This window comes from Mustela lutreola, chromosome 1 (assembly GCF_030435805.1).
Source record: "Mustela lutreola isolate mMusLut2 chromosome 1, mMusLut2.pri, whole genome shotgun sequence".
Taxonomy (NCBI): domain Eukaryota; kingdom Metazoa; phylum Chordata; class Mammalia; order Carnivora; family Mustelidae; genus Mustela; species Mustela lutreola.
In genome coordinates, this window is record NC_081290.1 from 221,854,326 (window position 1) to 221,872,665 (window position 18,340).

Genomic DNA, 18,340 nt, shown 5'->3' on the forward strand with positions numbered 1-18,340 from the left:
TCCACCTCCAAGTCATGTCTCAAATCATGGCACCCCCATTGCTACCAGCCGATCCAGCTACCATCAGTTTCTGACCTGGGCTGTTGCCGCTGGTCTTCCTGTCCTCACCTTTGCTCTCTCCGATGTTTTTAAAAAGCAACCAGTGTAATCTTCAACTAAATCAGACCAGATTACTCTCCTGTTTTAAATCTTCATGACACACAAACCTTACACCACCAGTGTTTGACCCTTTGCTACCGTCTCTGACCTCATGCCCCTTCCTTACCTAATCAGTCTACCGCTCTTCTGGATTCATTTTATTCCTTGAACAAGTCAATCACTTTCTTCTTCTTAGGACTTGGTACATCTTGTGCCTCTACTTGTAACTCTTTTAACTGCCATACTGCTTCACATTCTACCCTTCTTCTTATCTCTACCCCTAACCTTATCTTTGCCCACTTTCACTAAACGTTTTTGACCTCCTTAGCTTCTCTCTTTTTGTTACCATCTTCCAAGGAAACTTCAGTGTCAGCCAAAAAGGACTCTGACTGGATCATCATTTTAATGCATTCAGGTAACCTTTACTATACTCATGTGACTATCACTGAGTACTACTTCATCCCTGAAATCTTGAGCCCAGAAATCCCAGTGTCCACAGCCTGCTAGTCCCTCTTCCATGCTCTGTTCTCCATGAATCTGTACTTTGACCTTGTCATGATCTCAATCTTTTTACCCACTTCTGTTCTTCCAGGCTGCACATATTCCTGGCTTCTCTTCCTTTTTTATCCTTTCTGATTTGCATTCCTCATTCCTTTGAGAGTTAGCCACATTTGATTTTCAAACTTCAGCCCTAAAGCAACCATACCTTTCCTTCTCATTGTTCATGATTACTAAGCGCTGTGGGAGAAAATCCTATAACCATGCTGATGATGGGGGCGCCTGGGTGGCTCAGTGGGTTAAGCTGCTGCCTTCAGCTCAGGTCATGATCTCGGGGTCCTGTGATCGAGTCCCATGTCGGGCTCTCTGCTCAGCAGGGAGCCTGCTTCTCTCTCTCTCTGCCTGCCTCTCTGTCTACTTGTGATCTCTCTGTCAAATAAATAAATAAATCTTGGAAAAAAAAAAAAAAAACAGGCTGATGATGGCCCATCTCAGTGCTGCTCAGCAGACCTCTACTGATTCTAAGGTGTCTCTCTTGCCTCACAGGTGCAATTCCAATCCTTTACTGCTTTACATAAGTCTCCAAATTCATTCTAGACTTCCCTTTGGTGTCCTGACATCTAAATGTGTAAGACAAAGACACTATCAGTTAAGAACTCCTTCAGCTTTTTTCTCCTGTACCTGAAAATAATCCTGTAACTCCTTCTGCCTTAAAATAACATTCTAACTTTGTAGTAATTTGATCATTCTTATCCCAAATAGAAAAATATCGCCCTTCCCACCTAAGGCTGAGGTATGCTATCTTAGAAAAACAAACTGCCATTTGTTCTTTGTTAAACATGTTTTGTAAGTATAATGTATGTGTGTGTGTTTATAGGGAGACATATTTATAAGGAAAATTAAAGATTGACTTGCTTAAAATGACAAAAATAAAAAGATCTATAATTCTGAAATCCATTGAAAGTAACTTTAGTATATTGGTGAATATACTTTCAAACTTTTCTATGCCTATATATTATAAATGTAAATCTTATATTGTATTCGCCTTTCTTTACCTAAATGTGTATTGTAAAGATATATTCATCTCATAATACCATCGTATTCCTTCATGTGGTTATACCACATGTACAGTAGGCGCTCAGAAATCCAGACTCTAGACCCTATTCTCACTCCTCCTTCTTCAGGACTTTGCTTCCCATGGACACCTTTTCTCTTTTGTATCTTCATTCTGCCTTTCCAGGAGCTTCTTTCCCTTGGCCCACAGACATGCTTGAGTCCTCTCCCTGCCACACTCTAAAATCTTTTCCCTACTCCTGCCTCCTCTCCATCAGCCACTACCATGTGTCTCTTCTAAGAATAAAACTGTTTCACAAAAACAGTAATCTACCTTCACACTATAACCATTTACTTATCATGTGTTCTTTGGCCTATTGTAAACTAGCATTCTCTTTCCTGCTGCTTCCTCTCCACAGCCCCCCAAACCTTGACAACACTTTCCTCCATTTACCAGTCCCCAAACACTGACCTCCTAGTGGCTCCTCAGGAGCAAATCCTAAATACAACTTCTAGAACTTCTAAGTAAGTGGAAACAGGCATCTCTTATCCCTAGACTAAGAATGTTATTCAAAAATACATGGATTATTGGATAACGTCTTAAAACATTTCTAGGAGGAAAATTTTTATGAAGATAACTGCAAGCAAGAGTAGTTAGAAATGTCTGAATTATATTCATATCTTTATATTATAATAATAGGCCTGTGGGTATTCATCTTTTGATATTGCAGTATGCTATAGAATGTGGATGTGAGAAAGACTTTGAATGATTTTCAACAAGTAATGTCTATGAAAAAAGACATCTTTTTATCCTTTGTACCATTCCAGATTTACTGCCTAAAATAAAATATCTTCCAAGACAATTTAGAAGATTATTTGCTAACCAATGGACCTATCAAGTGACATTTTTCTCCTGCCACATAGAGGATTCCTTTAATTTGCTGTTGTCTGTTTTAGACTTTTTTCATATCTTCCTTCTGTCTACTCATCTTGTTCACTATTCTGTGTGCTAATCACTAGTCAAATTTTGCACTAGTAATTTTCAGTCGGGGGGTCTATCAGAAACTTACAGATGGGAGACTGAGGCATGATGATATATCCGAAAACAATATGCATATAATTTTGCAGTATAAGTAATACTAAATAAAAATTAATATCATTGCTGGAGCAGCTGTGCAGAAAATAGACCTATATATTGATGATTCTTGGCAGAGAGTTAAAGGAGCATATAGTTCCTCCTGGAATGAGGGAGGTATATAGGACTCCTGGAGTTGGCAACAGGATATATAAAATTTCAATATTACTCAAAACAGGACATGACTGTTAAAGCTTAGAAGAGTTTGAGTCTTTATCTAGCCTTTATTTATCTAACATTTTTTAGGACTAAACATCCCTTTCTAAATATCCCTTTCCCCACATTCAGAATTTTTAACTAAATTATCTTTTTTTTTTTGTTAAGATTTTATTTATTCATTTGACAGAGAGAGAGACAGTGACAGAGGGAACTCAAGCAGGGGCAGTGGGAGAGGGAGGAGAAGGCTTCCCGCCAAGCAGGGAGCCGGATGCGGGGCTCGAACCCAGGACCTTGGGATCATGATCTGAGCCAAAGGCAGACACTTGATGTAATGCTACTGTGAAGTAGGTATTATCTACATATTACAGATGAAGAAACTAGACTCAAAGATGAAAACTTAGCCAATGTCAAATAGCTAATAAGTACAAAGCTGACACTCAAAACCAGGTCTAAATGGCCCCAAATTTCCATGAAATTTTGAAAATTTTCCATCAGAAATTTTCTAGGGTGCCCAGGTAGCACAGTCAGGTAAGCATCAGACTCTCTCTCAGCTCAGGTCTTCATCTCAGGGTTGTGAGTTCAAACCCTGCCCCCCCCCCACCAAAAAGTAAAAAGAATTTGTTTTGAATATTTTCAGATACTGATAGAAGTAGTTTAGACTTTTTTCAAAAATCCAAAATACTGGTTTGTTAGTATGATCATTTTTATTATGTATCCACCATCAAATTATTTTTCAACCCAGGAAAGGCAATGTGATATAATGGAAAGAAAATAATATTTGAAGCCAAATGAATTTGATTTGAATCTGAAATCCGCTGTTCACTTGTTTTCTGTGTTAAGCTGCTACTTCACTCTTCACAGCCTCAGGGTTTTTTATTTGTTTGTTTTTTGTTTTTTAACATATAAAAAGGAGGAAATAGTATCTACTGAATGGGGAATTAAAAAATATTTAGGTCATGTTTAGTTCAGAATAAATATGCAATAAATGTTAGTGTTCTTGAGAAAATTTTTAGTATTTTGATATTTTTTTGTTTTATTAAGAACTTTATAATTTTTTTAAAAAGTCTCCCTCTTATTTTGACTTATTAAACATTTTTACTGTTACTAATTAGTGGTTAATAATTTTCTCATTAAAAATAAATCATTTGCTTTTAATATTTCAGTGGTGATCATACTATAATTAAAATTCCATATACTTTTTTTTCTCTCACATTTACATAATGAGCATTTCCTGTTGTCATTATCACTATAATTTTAATAGCTCCAAAATAGTCCACATTCAGATAGATGTACTACAGTGTTTTTAACCATTTCTCCATCATTTGAATGTTTATTTCCAGTTGGGAGTTGTTCTTTCAATTTTTTGTTTTGTTTTGGTTTTAACATTAAAAACATAATACTGTGATAAAGACTTGAACACAAATCTTTGTACATATCTCTGAATATTTCTTCACAATGAATTCTTAGAATTGAATTACTAGATTAAACAATACTTTAAAATAAGAACTTCTAAAAAAAAAATCAAAGAAATTCCTTATAAATAGAAAATTCTATAGGGGTGCCTGGGTAGCTCAGTGCGTTAAGCATCCATCTCTTGGCTAGGGCTTGGGTCATGATCTCAGGGTCATGGAATTGAGCCCCACTTTGGGCTCTGCACTCAGCAGGGAGTCTGCTTTCCTCTCTCTTCCTCACCCTCTGACCCTCCCCCTGCTCAAGCTCTCTATCTCTCTCAAATAAATAAATATTTTTAAATTCATGCTTATGGTTATGATATTTTATGTTCTTTTGGGGGTAATTTTCTTTTCTTCTTTTAAGATTTTTAAGATTTTATTTATTTATTTGACAGACAGAGATCACAAGTAGGCAGAGAGGCAGAGAGAGAGAGGAGGGGAAGCAGGCTCCCTGCTGAGCAGAGAGCCGGATGCGGGATCCATCCCGGGATGCTGGGGTCATGACCTGAGCTGAAGGCAGAGGCTTTAACCCACTGAGCCACCAAGGTGCCCTGGGAATAATTTTCATTTAGAGAAACACTTTGAATGAAAGAGGAACTTTTCTCAGAATATTATATTTATATTTGCAACCATCAGTAAAGTGTCTTTGCTTTCAGTTGATTCTTTTTCTTAGAAGAGATAGAATATAGTACAGGAAAAAGAAAGTGCCATTTGACTAGGCAGCAGACTTTGCTCTTGGGGGAGAATCAGCAAATGTGGAGGATTAGGAACCAGGAGAAAGAATGGTTCATGCCAGCCACATTCGTCAGTCATGGAATGTACCCAGCTGCAGGGGAACGGCAGCTACCCAGAGCCCTGTTCAGGGACTGCCCTCACAAGCATGGCACCTCACAGTTGCCATGGACTGGGTCAAGTATCAACACTCGGTTAATTAGCCACAATTCCCAGGATCTAAGGGTGTCAGCCAGGGGTCTGCCTATTCACATGGAGAGATCGCCACTTGGAACTGAGAGGTTCTGGGGTCTGGCCCTGCAGCTGGCTGGCTCCGCGATGATTGTCAGGGGACTGGAGTGACTCAGCTGTGGAGAACAGCAGGCAGTAATTTCACTGTTGCTTGTTATCTGTCCCTCTCTCCACTGAATGCTGCTGGCTGGTAGTAAAGACCTGAAAGGGACGGCTGGGAGACAACAATAAGGAGAGACAGGAAAACACTTTAAATAACGTCCTTAACTGAAGTCACGTGAACATCCTCTAAAGAATCGTGGTGACCGGCCAGGCCCAGCTGGTTTTAAATGAAACACAAAATTTGCTTTTGGAAATCCGTGAGACTGGAAACACAGGTCTAGTTACACTCTGCCTCTACCTACCACTGTTCATTACGGATTTCCTGATCCATTCTTTCTTTTCCCTCAGAGTAGATTTGAGGGTAGGAGAATGTGTGTTAGGATCCAAAGGCCACCAGATCTCCTTATCAGGGTCAATTCTAAAAACAGTACTGGTTGCTAGACTGTCATCAAAAGCTATCCCTTCAAAGATCTGTTGATTCACAGGATAAGCTTTAAAAATGCAATGGTGATCTACTTCTACCGCTGCACGTCCCTTTTTCTTTGTTTGCAACAATAGGTTTCCTACAAATCTAGCCAAAGATCCAGAAGAATCCTTTGAAGTTGTGCAGTTTAACCTCCCCAGAAATACTCAGGTCCCTCACGTCCAGCAACAAAGCAGCTGCTCTATGAGTGAACCTTCCTCCTTCCCTTCCAGAGCGGCCTATCCCCCCAGTTTGGACAGTTTTGTCTCATCAGTCATCCTTCAGCTAAGCCACAATTCAAATACCTGAGCTTTCCATTTTTATTCTTGCAGAACACTGAACAAAAAGGCTTCTACTTGTATATTAGATTTCTGAACACATTGTGGGCTTTTACTGTGTCCTTTCTGTGTCTTCCCTTTAGATATTGAATATTCTCAGTAGGTTTGTTTGTTCATTCATTCGTCAGTTATTTACTGAACAGTACTGTGTGCCAGAGAAAGTACCAAGAACAAAGGTGAATACTACACAGTTTCCTTACTTTAAAGGAAAGACAGACTCAGAAATATATAAACTCAAAATAGTACAGTGCATGGCATAGATAAACACAGAAATCTTTAAAGACTTAAGAGAGGATTGAATTACCCAGAGAAATGGAGTTGTGATCTTTTAATATTTTCTGTAGCACTTGCCTTCTGAGCTTTATCTTGGATAATAGGTAGAAGTGGGCCAGGCAAAGGAGTAGTAGAAAGTTTCTGGTAGAGAAAGCAGCATGAGCAAAGGCCAAGAGACAAGTCATGGTGTCAGCTGTGCAGGAAAAGAGCCAGCAGCTCAGCTGAGTACTCCTGGGGGTAAAAGTGCAAAACTAGAAATGAAGATGATAAGGGTAAGAGCTAGAGAATGAATATGTTTTGCAAATGGCAAAGTTTTGAGTGCCCTCTCCAAAACTATTGATATTGTCAGGAGAAAGCATTTGTGTACTTCCCAGCCTGTGCTTGCCTCTTTCCCTACCCCCTTATGCAGGAAATGATTATCCAAGGGGCCAACTCTAGTAAGACCAGTATACTCCAGTTGATATTCATGGAACTAGACCCAAATTACAATGAGGATACTCATCTTCCCATTCTTTCCTTCCAAAAGGATCTTCCAAAGGATCTCTAGATCATAGAGAAACTGCCTTGTAAGTCATCTTAATGCTGTCCTGACAATGTAGTTGATGTTACAGTGAAAATGTATTGATTACCAGATGCCCAATATCACCGCCTTTTCTGCTCTTCCTTGAATTCCGTGAAGGGAAAAATCATCTGCTCTTGTTCCCTGTAGCCTTACCCTTAGTAGCTACTCAGCCATACCGGTAGAGTCATCTGGTGTCAGTAGGTACTTAAAGCCAAGAATAGGTTCTCTTGAACTCATGGTAAATATTTATCTCATCCAGTTCATTTTGCTTTCTTAATTCAAGCCTTCCTGTCTATGTCTTGGACGTGGCATACCCTTTCTCACCTCAGGGATTTTACATGTGTTCTTCCTTAGACTGAAATATTCTGTCTGCCTCCCCATTCCCATCCTGACCCTCTTAAGAGTAACTAAGTGCTTTTCACCTTCTGGAAAACTCCCTATGCTTCCTTCCTCCGTCCGCCACTCCTGCACTCTGTACTTTCTCTTCTTGTGCCTCATCAACTGACATATTCTCTGCTGTATTTCCCAGAATTTAGTCCAGTGCCAGGCACAGTGCTGGTGTGTAACAAATATTAAATAAGTTTATGATTGCATGACTGCTACTGAGTAATATCTCTGTTCAGTGAACATTGCATTTTTTCAAAGAAAAACAGAATTAGAGAAATGTCAGAAGTATAAAGGCATGGGATTTTAGTTGTTATGGTTGAATTATTAATTTCAACTTTTCAACATAAATGTATAATTGTGAAATCAGCCTTCTGGAATTTTTATTATTTAGTCAATAAAAATTGCTAAATGTTACCATACATTTGTAGTGATAGAACTGTCAAGTTATAGCTGATCTTGACACTGAACTTTTCTGACAGTGTCTTAATTAATTTTTCTGGATTAGCTACTAAATTCTTAGTCTTCATTTCTTTTTATCCAAGAGCAGGAATTAATCAAGTAGTTGTAAATTTAGTAAGCTATCTTGGTTATAGTGAAATTAAATATCCAGTGATAGAGGACTGGTTAAATAAATAATAGGATATAACCTTGATGAAATATTATTTAGTCTTTTTAAATGGATAATTATAAACACTACCTAGGTGTATGGATATGGCTTAAATAACATGTCATTTAGAAGAAACATCAGAACATAATATGGAAACATAATGTAGTCGGGAAGATATAAATTAAAGAAAAATATGTAAATAATAAATATGTCAAGTAAGATGGCTTGTGAATTTGGGGAAGACTTTTAATTATGTCTTATATACAGATTTCAGAAGGTTGTATGTACATTGGGTATCAATTACTATAATCTGCATGAGTAAGTATGAAAGCTTTATTAGAATATAAACTATCAAATTTACATGCTGCAGTGGTAATACTTTCCTTGCCAATATCTATTGCAAATTAAAATCTGTTTATTACTGAAAAATATCTCACATTTATTATAACTCTAGAAGGGAGACCTGCCTTCTGAAGCCAAAGCTTCTTGTTACATAGGAACACACTTATTTGATGCATAACAGTACTGGAAATAAAATTAAAACAGCCAAATTTCACTACTCTATCAAATCAATTTTCATGCAACTGGTTTCCTTCCATTTCTTTTTCCTACCTATGTATAATTTTTAAAACTGACACTAATGTTTTTGTATTTTTGTATATAACACAATTTATAAGCTTTATTTCCTACATTGTAATGATCATTTTAATTGCTGTATAAAAGAAACTTTTCTTAAAAGCAACAATTTAAGACCCTTTGAATAAGCAAAAATGTAAGGCCTCTTCAATTCTTGCAATGCAGAGACAAACTTGAGTGTTTTTCCTGACCTTCCTTTGTCTGCTGACAGTGCACTTTATAGCTTTGCGTGGAAGACTGTTATCACCTGATTTCCATTTCAGTAGTAAGATGATAACACAGAGTGCAAGAGGAACTAGGTTTAGGTGACAGCCAAATCATTTAATGTCTACTTATTGTTTCTCCAGGGGAATTCTGGCCTGGGATTCAGTATTGCTGGAGGGACAGATAATCCCCACATTGGAGATGACCCTGGCATATTTATTACGAAGATTATACCGGGTGGTGCTGCTGCAGAGGATGGCAGACTCAGGTAAAGCTCTGAAACGTTAGAATTATTTGGAAGGTAAATCTGCCACATCAATGAGACATGTTTATACCTTCGGAGAATAATAATTTTACAAAGCTCTGTACTTGAAAGAAATGGCTGTCAAAGCAAGCTTTCTGTAATGACTTCACAGATTTCTTCTTTAACTAAAATTCAACTAGTATTTAATTTGTGTTTGTTGATGGGCACCATGTTCACCTGGCTCTGTAAGGAAGATACGCAGATAAATTTTTGTTCCATGTGGCCGTCATTCTGGTTTGAAGGGAGAATACCCAGAGCTTGTGAGCAAATGATAAAATGTATCAAAAAAAACACTATACTGTAAATAGAATTAGCAAATAAGGCAATGGTATACATACTGTGTATATTCATAGACTCGGCGACCATTTATAAGGGTTTTTGAAGTAATTAATTAATTCATGGAGATGAATAGGAGGGTAAATTAATGAGTAAGAGGAGAAAGGGTTGCACAAGCAGAATCCTCTGGGTAAGACAAACTAACTTGCGTGGAGCCACAGTGTGGACTGTGAATTAAGTATCACAAATGCAAGCTTTGTAGCCTGTCCTCAGTCTGATTTTTCTTTTTTTTTTCCCCATTAAACATAAGTAAACTAGTTTATTGTTTTTCTTACAAAACAGTCAAGGACATTTTGTTCCCTAGCTACTGTTCTGATGCAATGATTCCTTAGGATAGCTTGTGCAAGAGAAGCACAGATTTCTTTTTTTTTTCCAGATTTTTTTGCATCTCCCATCAACATGAAAAACAGGAGGGACACTCCCACAGGAAACCCCTGCTTTTTGACAAAAGAATTTTCAAACTGAATTGATGAGATTAATTTCTGAGTGAGGAAATATCCGTGCTACAGAAGTGAACAATTTGAAACAGATACTGTGTAATTCTTGAGTCATAGTGGGGACTGGGTTTGCTTATATTGAACGCTGGGGAAGCACCATTTTCCAAAATTTAGAAACAGAGTTGTTAGAAGACAGCTCTGAAATCGATAGTCCACAAGGGATCTCCACAGCTCACACCGCTCTGCCTAGAAGCAGGGGAACTTCCCTCTCTTAGCGGAATTCTGGGCCCACATTTGGGATAGAATAGCCTTTATGTTAAACATGCTTGGCCTACAGTTAGGAATGAAAAGCAGCCATACCGCCATTGTTTGCTTACAAATCTAGGTGGCGATCTCATGTCTGTGGAGGTAAAAGGAAGTTCCGCTAGAAGTGACATTCAGTAGTTAGAAAGAGAATAATCTAATGCTAGCTAAAACTTATTGAGTTTTTTTTTTTTAAGGTTTTATTTATTTTTTTGACAGAGAGAGAGCACAATTAGGCAGAGCAGCAGGCAGAGGGAGAGGGAAAAGCAGGCTCTCTGCTGAGCAGGGAGCCCAATATGGGGCTCGATCCCAGGACCCTGAGATCATGACCTGAGCCAAAGGCGGCCACTTAACCAACTGAGTCACCCAGGCAGCCAAAAACTTTTTGACCTTTTTATACCTATGGAACATTGTGTTAAAACAGATAGAACTAGAGATGTACATAAACACGTACAGTCTTCTAGATACAACATCCAACGAGGTAGGTAGTAGGAACTGAGTCCTACCACGACCAAATGAGCTTAGAAGACCAAAGCCTCCAGATAGATAAGACTGTTGCTCAGCTAACATCTTGATTTTAGCCTCTAAGAACCTAAGCAGAGATTCCAGCCACACTGAACCAGACTTCTGACCTATGAAAACAGTGAGCTAATAAATGGGTGTTATTTTAAGCTGCTAAATTGGTGGTGATTTTCCAATGAGCAATAGAACCCTAGCACACACCTCATTCTAGGAATTCCAAGTTCATTGTAAAAAGCCTTCCTGCATGAGGTTCGTCATATATAAAGTGACTGTGCAGGCTTAAGACACAGATGAAATGAGAGGCAGTTCTCTTCCTGAAGAGATTAGACTCCAGAGTGAGCTCAGGTCTCAGGAGTTGCCCCAGATGAGAGATGTAAGAGAAAGAACATACTCTTTGGAGTTAGAGGACCCGGATTTCTAGCTGCGTGACCTTGGGACTCTTCTTAAGCTTTCTGTGCTCTAGTTCGCTCACTGGTTAAATTGGAGATAGAAGCATAGATCTCAGGAAGCTATGGTAAGGATTAAATGAAATGGTAACCCTGAAAGAACTAGAATAGAATTCCAAGTGCTTCCCACAGCTCATTCTGCCAAGCCAACCATGTAACAGCATGTGGAACTTGAGCCACAAGTCTGTGACAGCCAGGAAGGGACCCTGGGGGTAGAATTCTAAAATCATTCCCAGTGACCACACCCTTTATGGTCTCTTCCCCAAGAGTGTGGGAAGCACCTGTGAATAGGGCGAGCTATCACTTTCCTGATAATATTGCTTGATATGGCAGAAGGGATTTCACAAATGTAATTCAGGTCCCTAATCCATTGACTTGGAGTTAATCAGAAGACAGATTGTATTGTGTCAGCCTGACCTAATCCAGTCAGTACTTTAAAACCCAAGAGATTGTCCTGCTGGCCCGGACAGAGCAAACTTCCATGTTGGGGGAGGCTCTAGCGAGGAGGCCCTATGGCCGGCCCTGAAGGCAACTTTTGAGGGCTGAGAGCCTATGGCTAGTGAGATATGGAAGGTTGCAGTCATACAGCTAAATTCTGGCAATAGCCACCTGAGCTTGGAAAAGGACCCCATGCTCCTGAAAGGAAGCTGAAAAACCAAGCAAACAAACAAAGTAAACCTTGACACCCTGCTTGCAGTCTTGTGGGACCCAGACTGAAGAACACCACTAACCTGTGCTTGACCCTGGGCCCACTACAACTCTGAGATGAAAAATGTATGTTGTTTAGAACTTTATAATTTGTGGTAGTTTATCACTCAACTATAGAAAATGAATATGAACACTGTGGAATTCTGACTCAGAAACTCCCTCCTGGCTGGGTCCATTGCAGGCCTCTGCCAGGGGACCACACTGTAAACCTCAGAAACACTGAGCAGGCCTCACGGGTTGTCCCAGGCCCTTCACACACCTGGAGGCAAGAGGCAAAAAGCACAATGAATAGCAAGGTATGGCAGGGGGGATATCACTGCCCGGAGGAGAGAGAGAGTAGCAGTCTGTTTAATCTGATGGCTGGTGATATGTGTCTAAACTAGAGTGAAAGAAAGAGCCAGAGCTAGGGAGAAAATGGGCAATGAGGGCTAAATTAAGAGCAATACAAGTAAGTACATAATGGTTTAGATTAATTTCTCTGGACAGTGACCTTTTCCCTATGCAACCTCTTTTTAAATATAACTTATTGTGTATATGTGTTTGGGGATATGATAGTTGTTCTTTGTGGGGTGTGGATAAAATGCAGAAAAGTAGACAAAAATTAAACAAAATACAACACAGTTATTTTTACACTACTCAGAGTCAATCACTATTAACATGTTTTGTGCATTTATTTCTAGGCTTTTGTTGCTATTTTTTTGAAATTCTGTTTAGATCATGCTCTATACATTTAGCATTAACTTAACTTCTCATAACCTTATTAAATAAACCTTTCCCTACATAATTTTTTAAAATCCTCTACAAGTGTTTTGTTGTTTAATAATATATTTACCACTTACATTGTTATGAGTTTATTTTCAGTTTCTCAGCATTTTAAATAACTGGCAATCTTTTAGAAGACATTGTTGACCCTGATTTTCATAATTTCCTTAGAATACATTTCTGGTAGTCAAGTTTTATGACCAAAAGGTAAGAACACATTAAAGAGTTTTGATACATACTACTAACTTTCTTTCCAGAGAGATCGTACTAAATTTTACTTCTACCAGGAATGTTGGAGAAGGCTTATTTTAGGATATGCTCTCAGAATCTCATGCACTTACACATATATAACTTGGGGCTGTTTACCAAGGTAAACAATGGTGTATTTCCTTGCTTTACTTGCATTTCTTTGACAGTTAACAATAAGATTGAACTTTTCAAAAATGTTACAATTTATTTGTATTCTTTTTTGGGGGAAGTAGTCATTAAAATTTGATAACATTGCCTATCTTTAAAGTAAGAATGTTTTGGAAAGAACACTGGGTTTTCTTCCAGGGCAAAATAGATACATCTCCATGCTTTGAGGAGTGATTTTTATTTCTACTTTTGTTTCTGAACCATAAAAATGCCCTTTGTGTGGCTTCAAGTCCCTGGATTGCTGCGGACCAATATTGATCTGTCATCCTGGGGAAGAACTATCACATGACAGTCTCCATTTGGCGATGCAGCAATGACATTTTACACAACAGTGCATTTATTAAACCCATCCATAGCACAAAAGCAGCATGTAGTAGCAGGCAAAAAAGATGGCTGCTTGCCAGTTTCCTGACAAGTGACACAATTTAATCTCTGAGCCCTCAGCACAATAATTTCTATTCCTAGACAAGATGAAAGGAAAAAAAAAAGTTTTCTTTAAATCCATTGCTTCATTTGTTCCTTCCATGTCTCTTTATGGGTAAGGCTGGCTTTGTCCTTACAAAATCCAACACAGCATACATGTTGATTTTAAGCAAGAATAATATTGGTCACGCTGAGGTTTGAGAATATTGACCAAAGCTGAGAGGTCAAGGATCAATGTTTCAAGAATACTACTCCTATGTATAAATCAGAACATTGTCCTTTTGGCTGTCATTTGGCAATCACTCTCTGATTTTATTCATTAATTCATATACATTGACTCACTAGTGATTTTAAAACAAGAAAATAAGAAGAAAGAGACAGAAGGGAAGAAAAGGAGCAAAGGGAAAAAAAAAAAGAAAAAAATTGATCATTAGGAGCTAAAGACAACATGTACCTTGGAAATGGAGAAGACAAACCTAAACTTAATATTTGAAGGACAAATTAAAAGCACCAGGCAGAGGAAAGAGAGCAACTTCCAAGCATCACTTCCAAGACCAACTTTCAGATTGTTTAAGGATAGAAGATTTTAAGTAAGTAAAACTGCATAAGAGATTGCTAAATTTTTTAGATTACCTGTCCACATTGAACTTTCATGAGTTGGGATGATTGCAAATTAAAGCCTTATGAGTCACCAAGTCCAACCTATCAATTTACATCATAATCCAACTGATTATTGCACAAAATGACTATGATGATGCTCTATTTTTCAAAGAGAGAGACTCTCAGTGTCTTCAAAACCAAGTGAACTTTTCTGTAATTATTGTTTTGAGGGTAACGCAGGACATAAATCTGTTTCCCTGAACAGCATCTTTATGAGAAGCAAAACATCATTATTTAATGCAAATTATACCAGTGCCCACCTTGGAAAGAAATTTGGTGGAGGGTCTTCTTTTTTTTTTTTTTTTAAAGATTTTATTTATTTATTTGACAGAGAGAAATCACAAGATGGAGAAGCAGGCAGAGAGAGAGAGGGAAGCAGGCTCCCTGCAGAACAGAGAGCCCAATGCGGGACTCGATCCCAGGACCCTGAGATCATGACCTGAGCCGAAGGCAGCGGCTTAACCCACTGAGCCACCCAGGCGCCCAGTGGAGGGTCTTCTCAGTGGAGTCATACTTATAGATTATTTCCTTTCATGTCTGCTTACGAGAATGTAAAGGAGTGAGATGGAACAGCCCTGTGTCCTTTGATTTTCTCTATCAATATTATCAGCCCCGAATATGTCGACAATCTGTTAGACCAGAAAAAAATCACTTGGCAGTTAGTTCCATGGTGACTGGTAGTCACCTCAACAATTTAGAACTACACAAGAACTAAACAAGAAGAATAATTTTATCTACAAAACTGGTAGAATACCAGGTACCCATGTACAGTCTTTTATATCTGAAAAGGCACCTCTAACAATTTTCCTAATTTGGTCAAGTGTTATACAATTTAATAAGAGAAATCCTTCAGTTGATTAAACAAAATAGCCTTATGGCAAACATACCTACCCTCTTCCCTTTTTCTAACAAATTGTGCCAAGACTTTGAGATATCTGTATGCAAAAGAATTAAGTTGGGCCTCTACCTCATACCACACACAAAAACTAACTCTATGTCAATCACAGGAGTAAATCTTCATGAGTAACCTTTGAATTAGGTGGTGGTTTCTTAATATAACAACAAGAACAACAAAAGACAAAAGCAGATAAGTTGGACTTCATCAATTTTAAAAACTTTTGTTCTTCGAAGAGCATCACCAAGAAAATTAAAAACAACACACAGAATGGCAAAAATACATGCAATAATACATTTGATAAGGGACTTGTAACCAGAATCTATAAAGAAATTTTATAAATCAAAAATAAAAAGACAAATAATCTAACTTAAAAATTAGCAAAAATTTTTGTGTTAGTTTCCTATTTCTACAGGAACATATTATCATAAACTTAGTGCCTTAAAATAACACAAATGTGTTATCTTATAGTGCTGGAGGTCAGCTATCCAAAATCAGACTCACTGAAATAAACTGAAGATGTTGCTCAGAGGCTCCAGAGGATAATTGAAAGAATCCATTTTCTTGTCTTTCCCCAGCTTCTTGAGGTCACCTGAATTCCATGACTCATAACCCTTTCCTTCATCTTCAGAGAGCATCAGTCCAATCTTTGCTTTTGTTATCATATGTCTTCTCTCACTGTATCTCTACTGCCTCCTTCTTCTAAGGACTCTTGTGATCACACTTGACTCACCCAGATAATCCAGGATAATCTCCCTTCCTCAAGATCCATAGTTTAATCATGTCTGTAGAGTGTCTTTGATCCCTAACAGGTATATTCACAAGTCAGAGATTAGGTCTTGAACCTTTTTACGGGGGAGAGAGAGGGATTATTTAGCCTCCCACAAATCTGAATAGATATTACTTTAAAGATATTTGTCATTACAAATGACAAATGAGCACATAAAAAGATGTTTAATATATATTTATTAGGGAAGTACAAATCAAAACTCTAGTGAGATACTAGCTTACACCCAGCAGGATGGCTATAATCAAGAAGATAAACAATAACACATGTTAGCTGGGTTATGGAGAAATCAGAAGCCCCGTGCAGTGCTGATGAGAAGGCAAAACAGTGCAACCACTATGAAAAACAGTCTGTCAGTTCCTCAAAAGTTGACATTTGCCATGTGAATGGCAATTCTACTCCAAGGTATGTACCTAAGAGAATTGAAACTTACATCCACACAAAAACATTACTTCTAATAGCCATAAAGTATAAACAACTCAAATATCTATTAGCAGATGAATGAATAAATAAATTTGGTATATCCATACAGTGGAATATTGTTCTGCCATGAAAAGAGATGAAGAACTGGTGCATGCCACAGCATCGATGAAACTTGAAAACACTGTTCTATGTGAAGAAAGCCAGATACCAAAGGCGCATACTGTACAATTTTTATTTCTATAAAATGTCCAAAATAGAGAAATTCATATAGGTAGAAAGAAGATCAGCAGTTGCCAGGGGCTGATAATGAGAATGGGATTTCTTTGGGACAGGATGGAAATGTTCTAAAATTAGATAGTGCTAATGATTGTACAACTCTACAACTATACTAAAAATCAGTAGATTATATACTTTAAAAAGCCAAACTTTAAAATATGGGAATTGTATCTCAATAAAGCTGTTATTTAAAATATCCAGTCATTCTTTTCTGGGATAAAATATTTATCATTTGCAAATATGAGTATTTTTCCTTCTAGTTTTAGAAAACTCACGACTTCTTCACATTGCTGCTACGAAATTACAGAAGGAATTCATTTGATGTTCTGCAATTTAGGAAAGCTCTTTTAGGAAAGAATCTATTCATGAAAGAGAGAGGACCTATGGTTTGGGCTCCATGCCTGTGCAAGTCTAAGTAATCTTTAAAGTAGGCAGGGGAGCCTGGGTGGCTCAGTGGGTCAAGCCGCTGCCTTCAGCTCAGGTCATGATCTCAGGGTCCTGGGGTTGAGCCCAGGGGGAGCCTGCTTCCCTCTCTCTCTCTGCCTGCCTCTCCGACTACTTGTGATTTCTCTCTGTCAAATAAATAAATAAAATCTTTAAAATAAACAAACAAACAAATAAATAAATAAATAAAGTAGGCAAATATCACAACATGCTCCCATTTCCTAGAAAAATGAACAGATATTTGACCTTGTGTCCCAGGTACTGACTGAATCATTAACACTTTAGAAAAATTAAGGCAAAGTTTTTATTTTCAAAAGCCAAAAACAAATCACTAAGTGTTTTAAAATTTAGGATGATTAATTCAGACTAGAATTTTATAAAGTTCAGTTAACCGAACCTGCTTTAAGAAGAAAAGAACATACTGATCCTGGCAAAGGAACAAAGGGATTGGTAAGATGTAGATGTGATGGTTCATATCCCTTTAGACTGGTTTCATGGGACTCTAAATTTTCTGATTTGATTCTAGCCCCTGCTTGTGTAGAGAGCAATTTCTGGCATTGTTTGTACATCTAGACTCTAACTCCCAGGTCAGACTGAAAGTTAATAAGATGCCCTGCTCTAGTGAAGGACAGAGACACACCTGGGGGTCTCCGCCACTAACTAGCTCAGAGGCCTTGAGAATGTTACACAACCTTCTTGATCTTAGCCTTTTTCTCCCTTAAAATGAGTAGGATAGAAGTTCTTCGGGAATTTTCTGTTTCAAAGTCAAATTGTTATTATTTGACTTTTGTTGACTGAGACATCCAGAATGCCATTAGAATGGTCAGAAAAATCAACCCTTTCTTTTGATTACATCTGTAGCTCTGAGAAGACACAATCTTCGTTATATTCCTCAAGCAAAATGCTGATCACGACACTAAACGCTGATAAGGTATTTGTTATTATTTATTCCTGGTAGTCTCCCAAGAAGGCATGTTGTCTTTCTAATATTATGAAACTAACTATATTTGATATTGATTTTAGCAAATAGCTATTTGGGATCTAGACCAAAATAGAACAGTTTGGGGAGGGGGACAAAACACTCAAACTAACTCCTCATTTTTAGTTCAATAGTTATTTTTCAAGAATGTTTTTTCTACACAGTCACAAGTTACATTACTTAGAAAGAACTAATAATGTCGTAAGCTTTGCGCAAGCATCAAGTCATTACAAATTGGCTTAACAGTTA

The 18,340-nt window shown here is 37.9% G+C and overlaps 1 protein-coding gene across 19 annotated transcripts in view; it reads left to right on the plus strand.

The window, feature by feature from the left end:
• Window positions 1–18,340, plus strand: part of DLG2 (discs large MAGUK scaffold protein 2) — a 1,588,988-nt gene that overhangs the window by 987,923 nt on the left and 582,725 nt on the right. For all 19 annotated transcript variants that reach the window (XM_059187674.1, XM_059187632.1, XM_059187635.1 and 16 more), the window contains one exon: window positions 9,113–9,237. In XM_059187674.1, coding sequence (XP_059043657.1) covers window positions 9,113–9,237 — 125 coding nt within the window. The remainder of the gene's footprint in view (window positions 1–9,112; window positions 9,238–18,340) is intronic.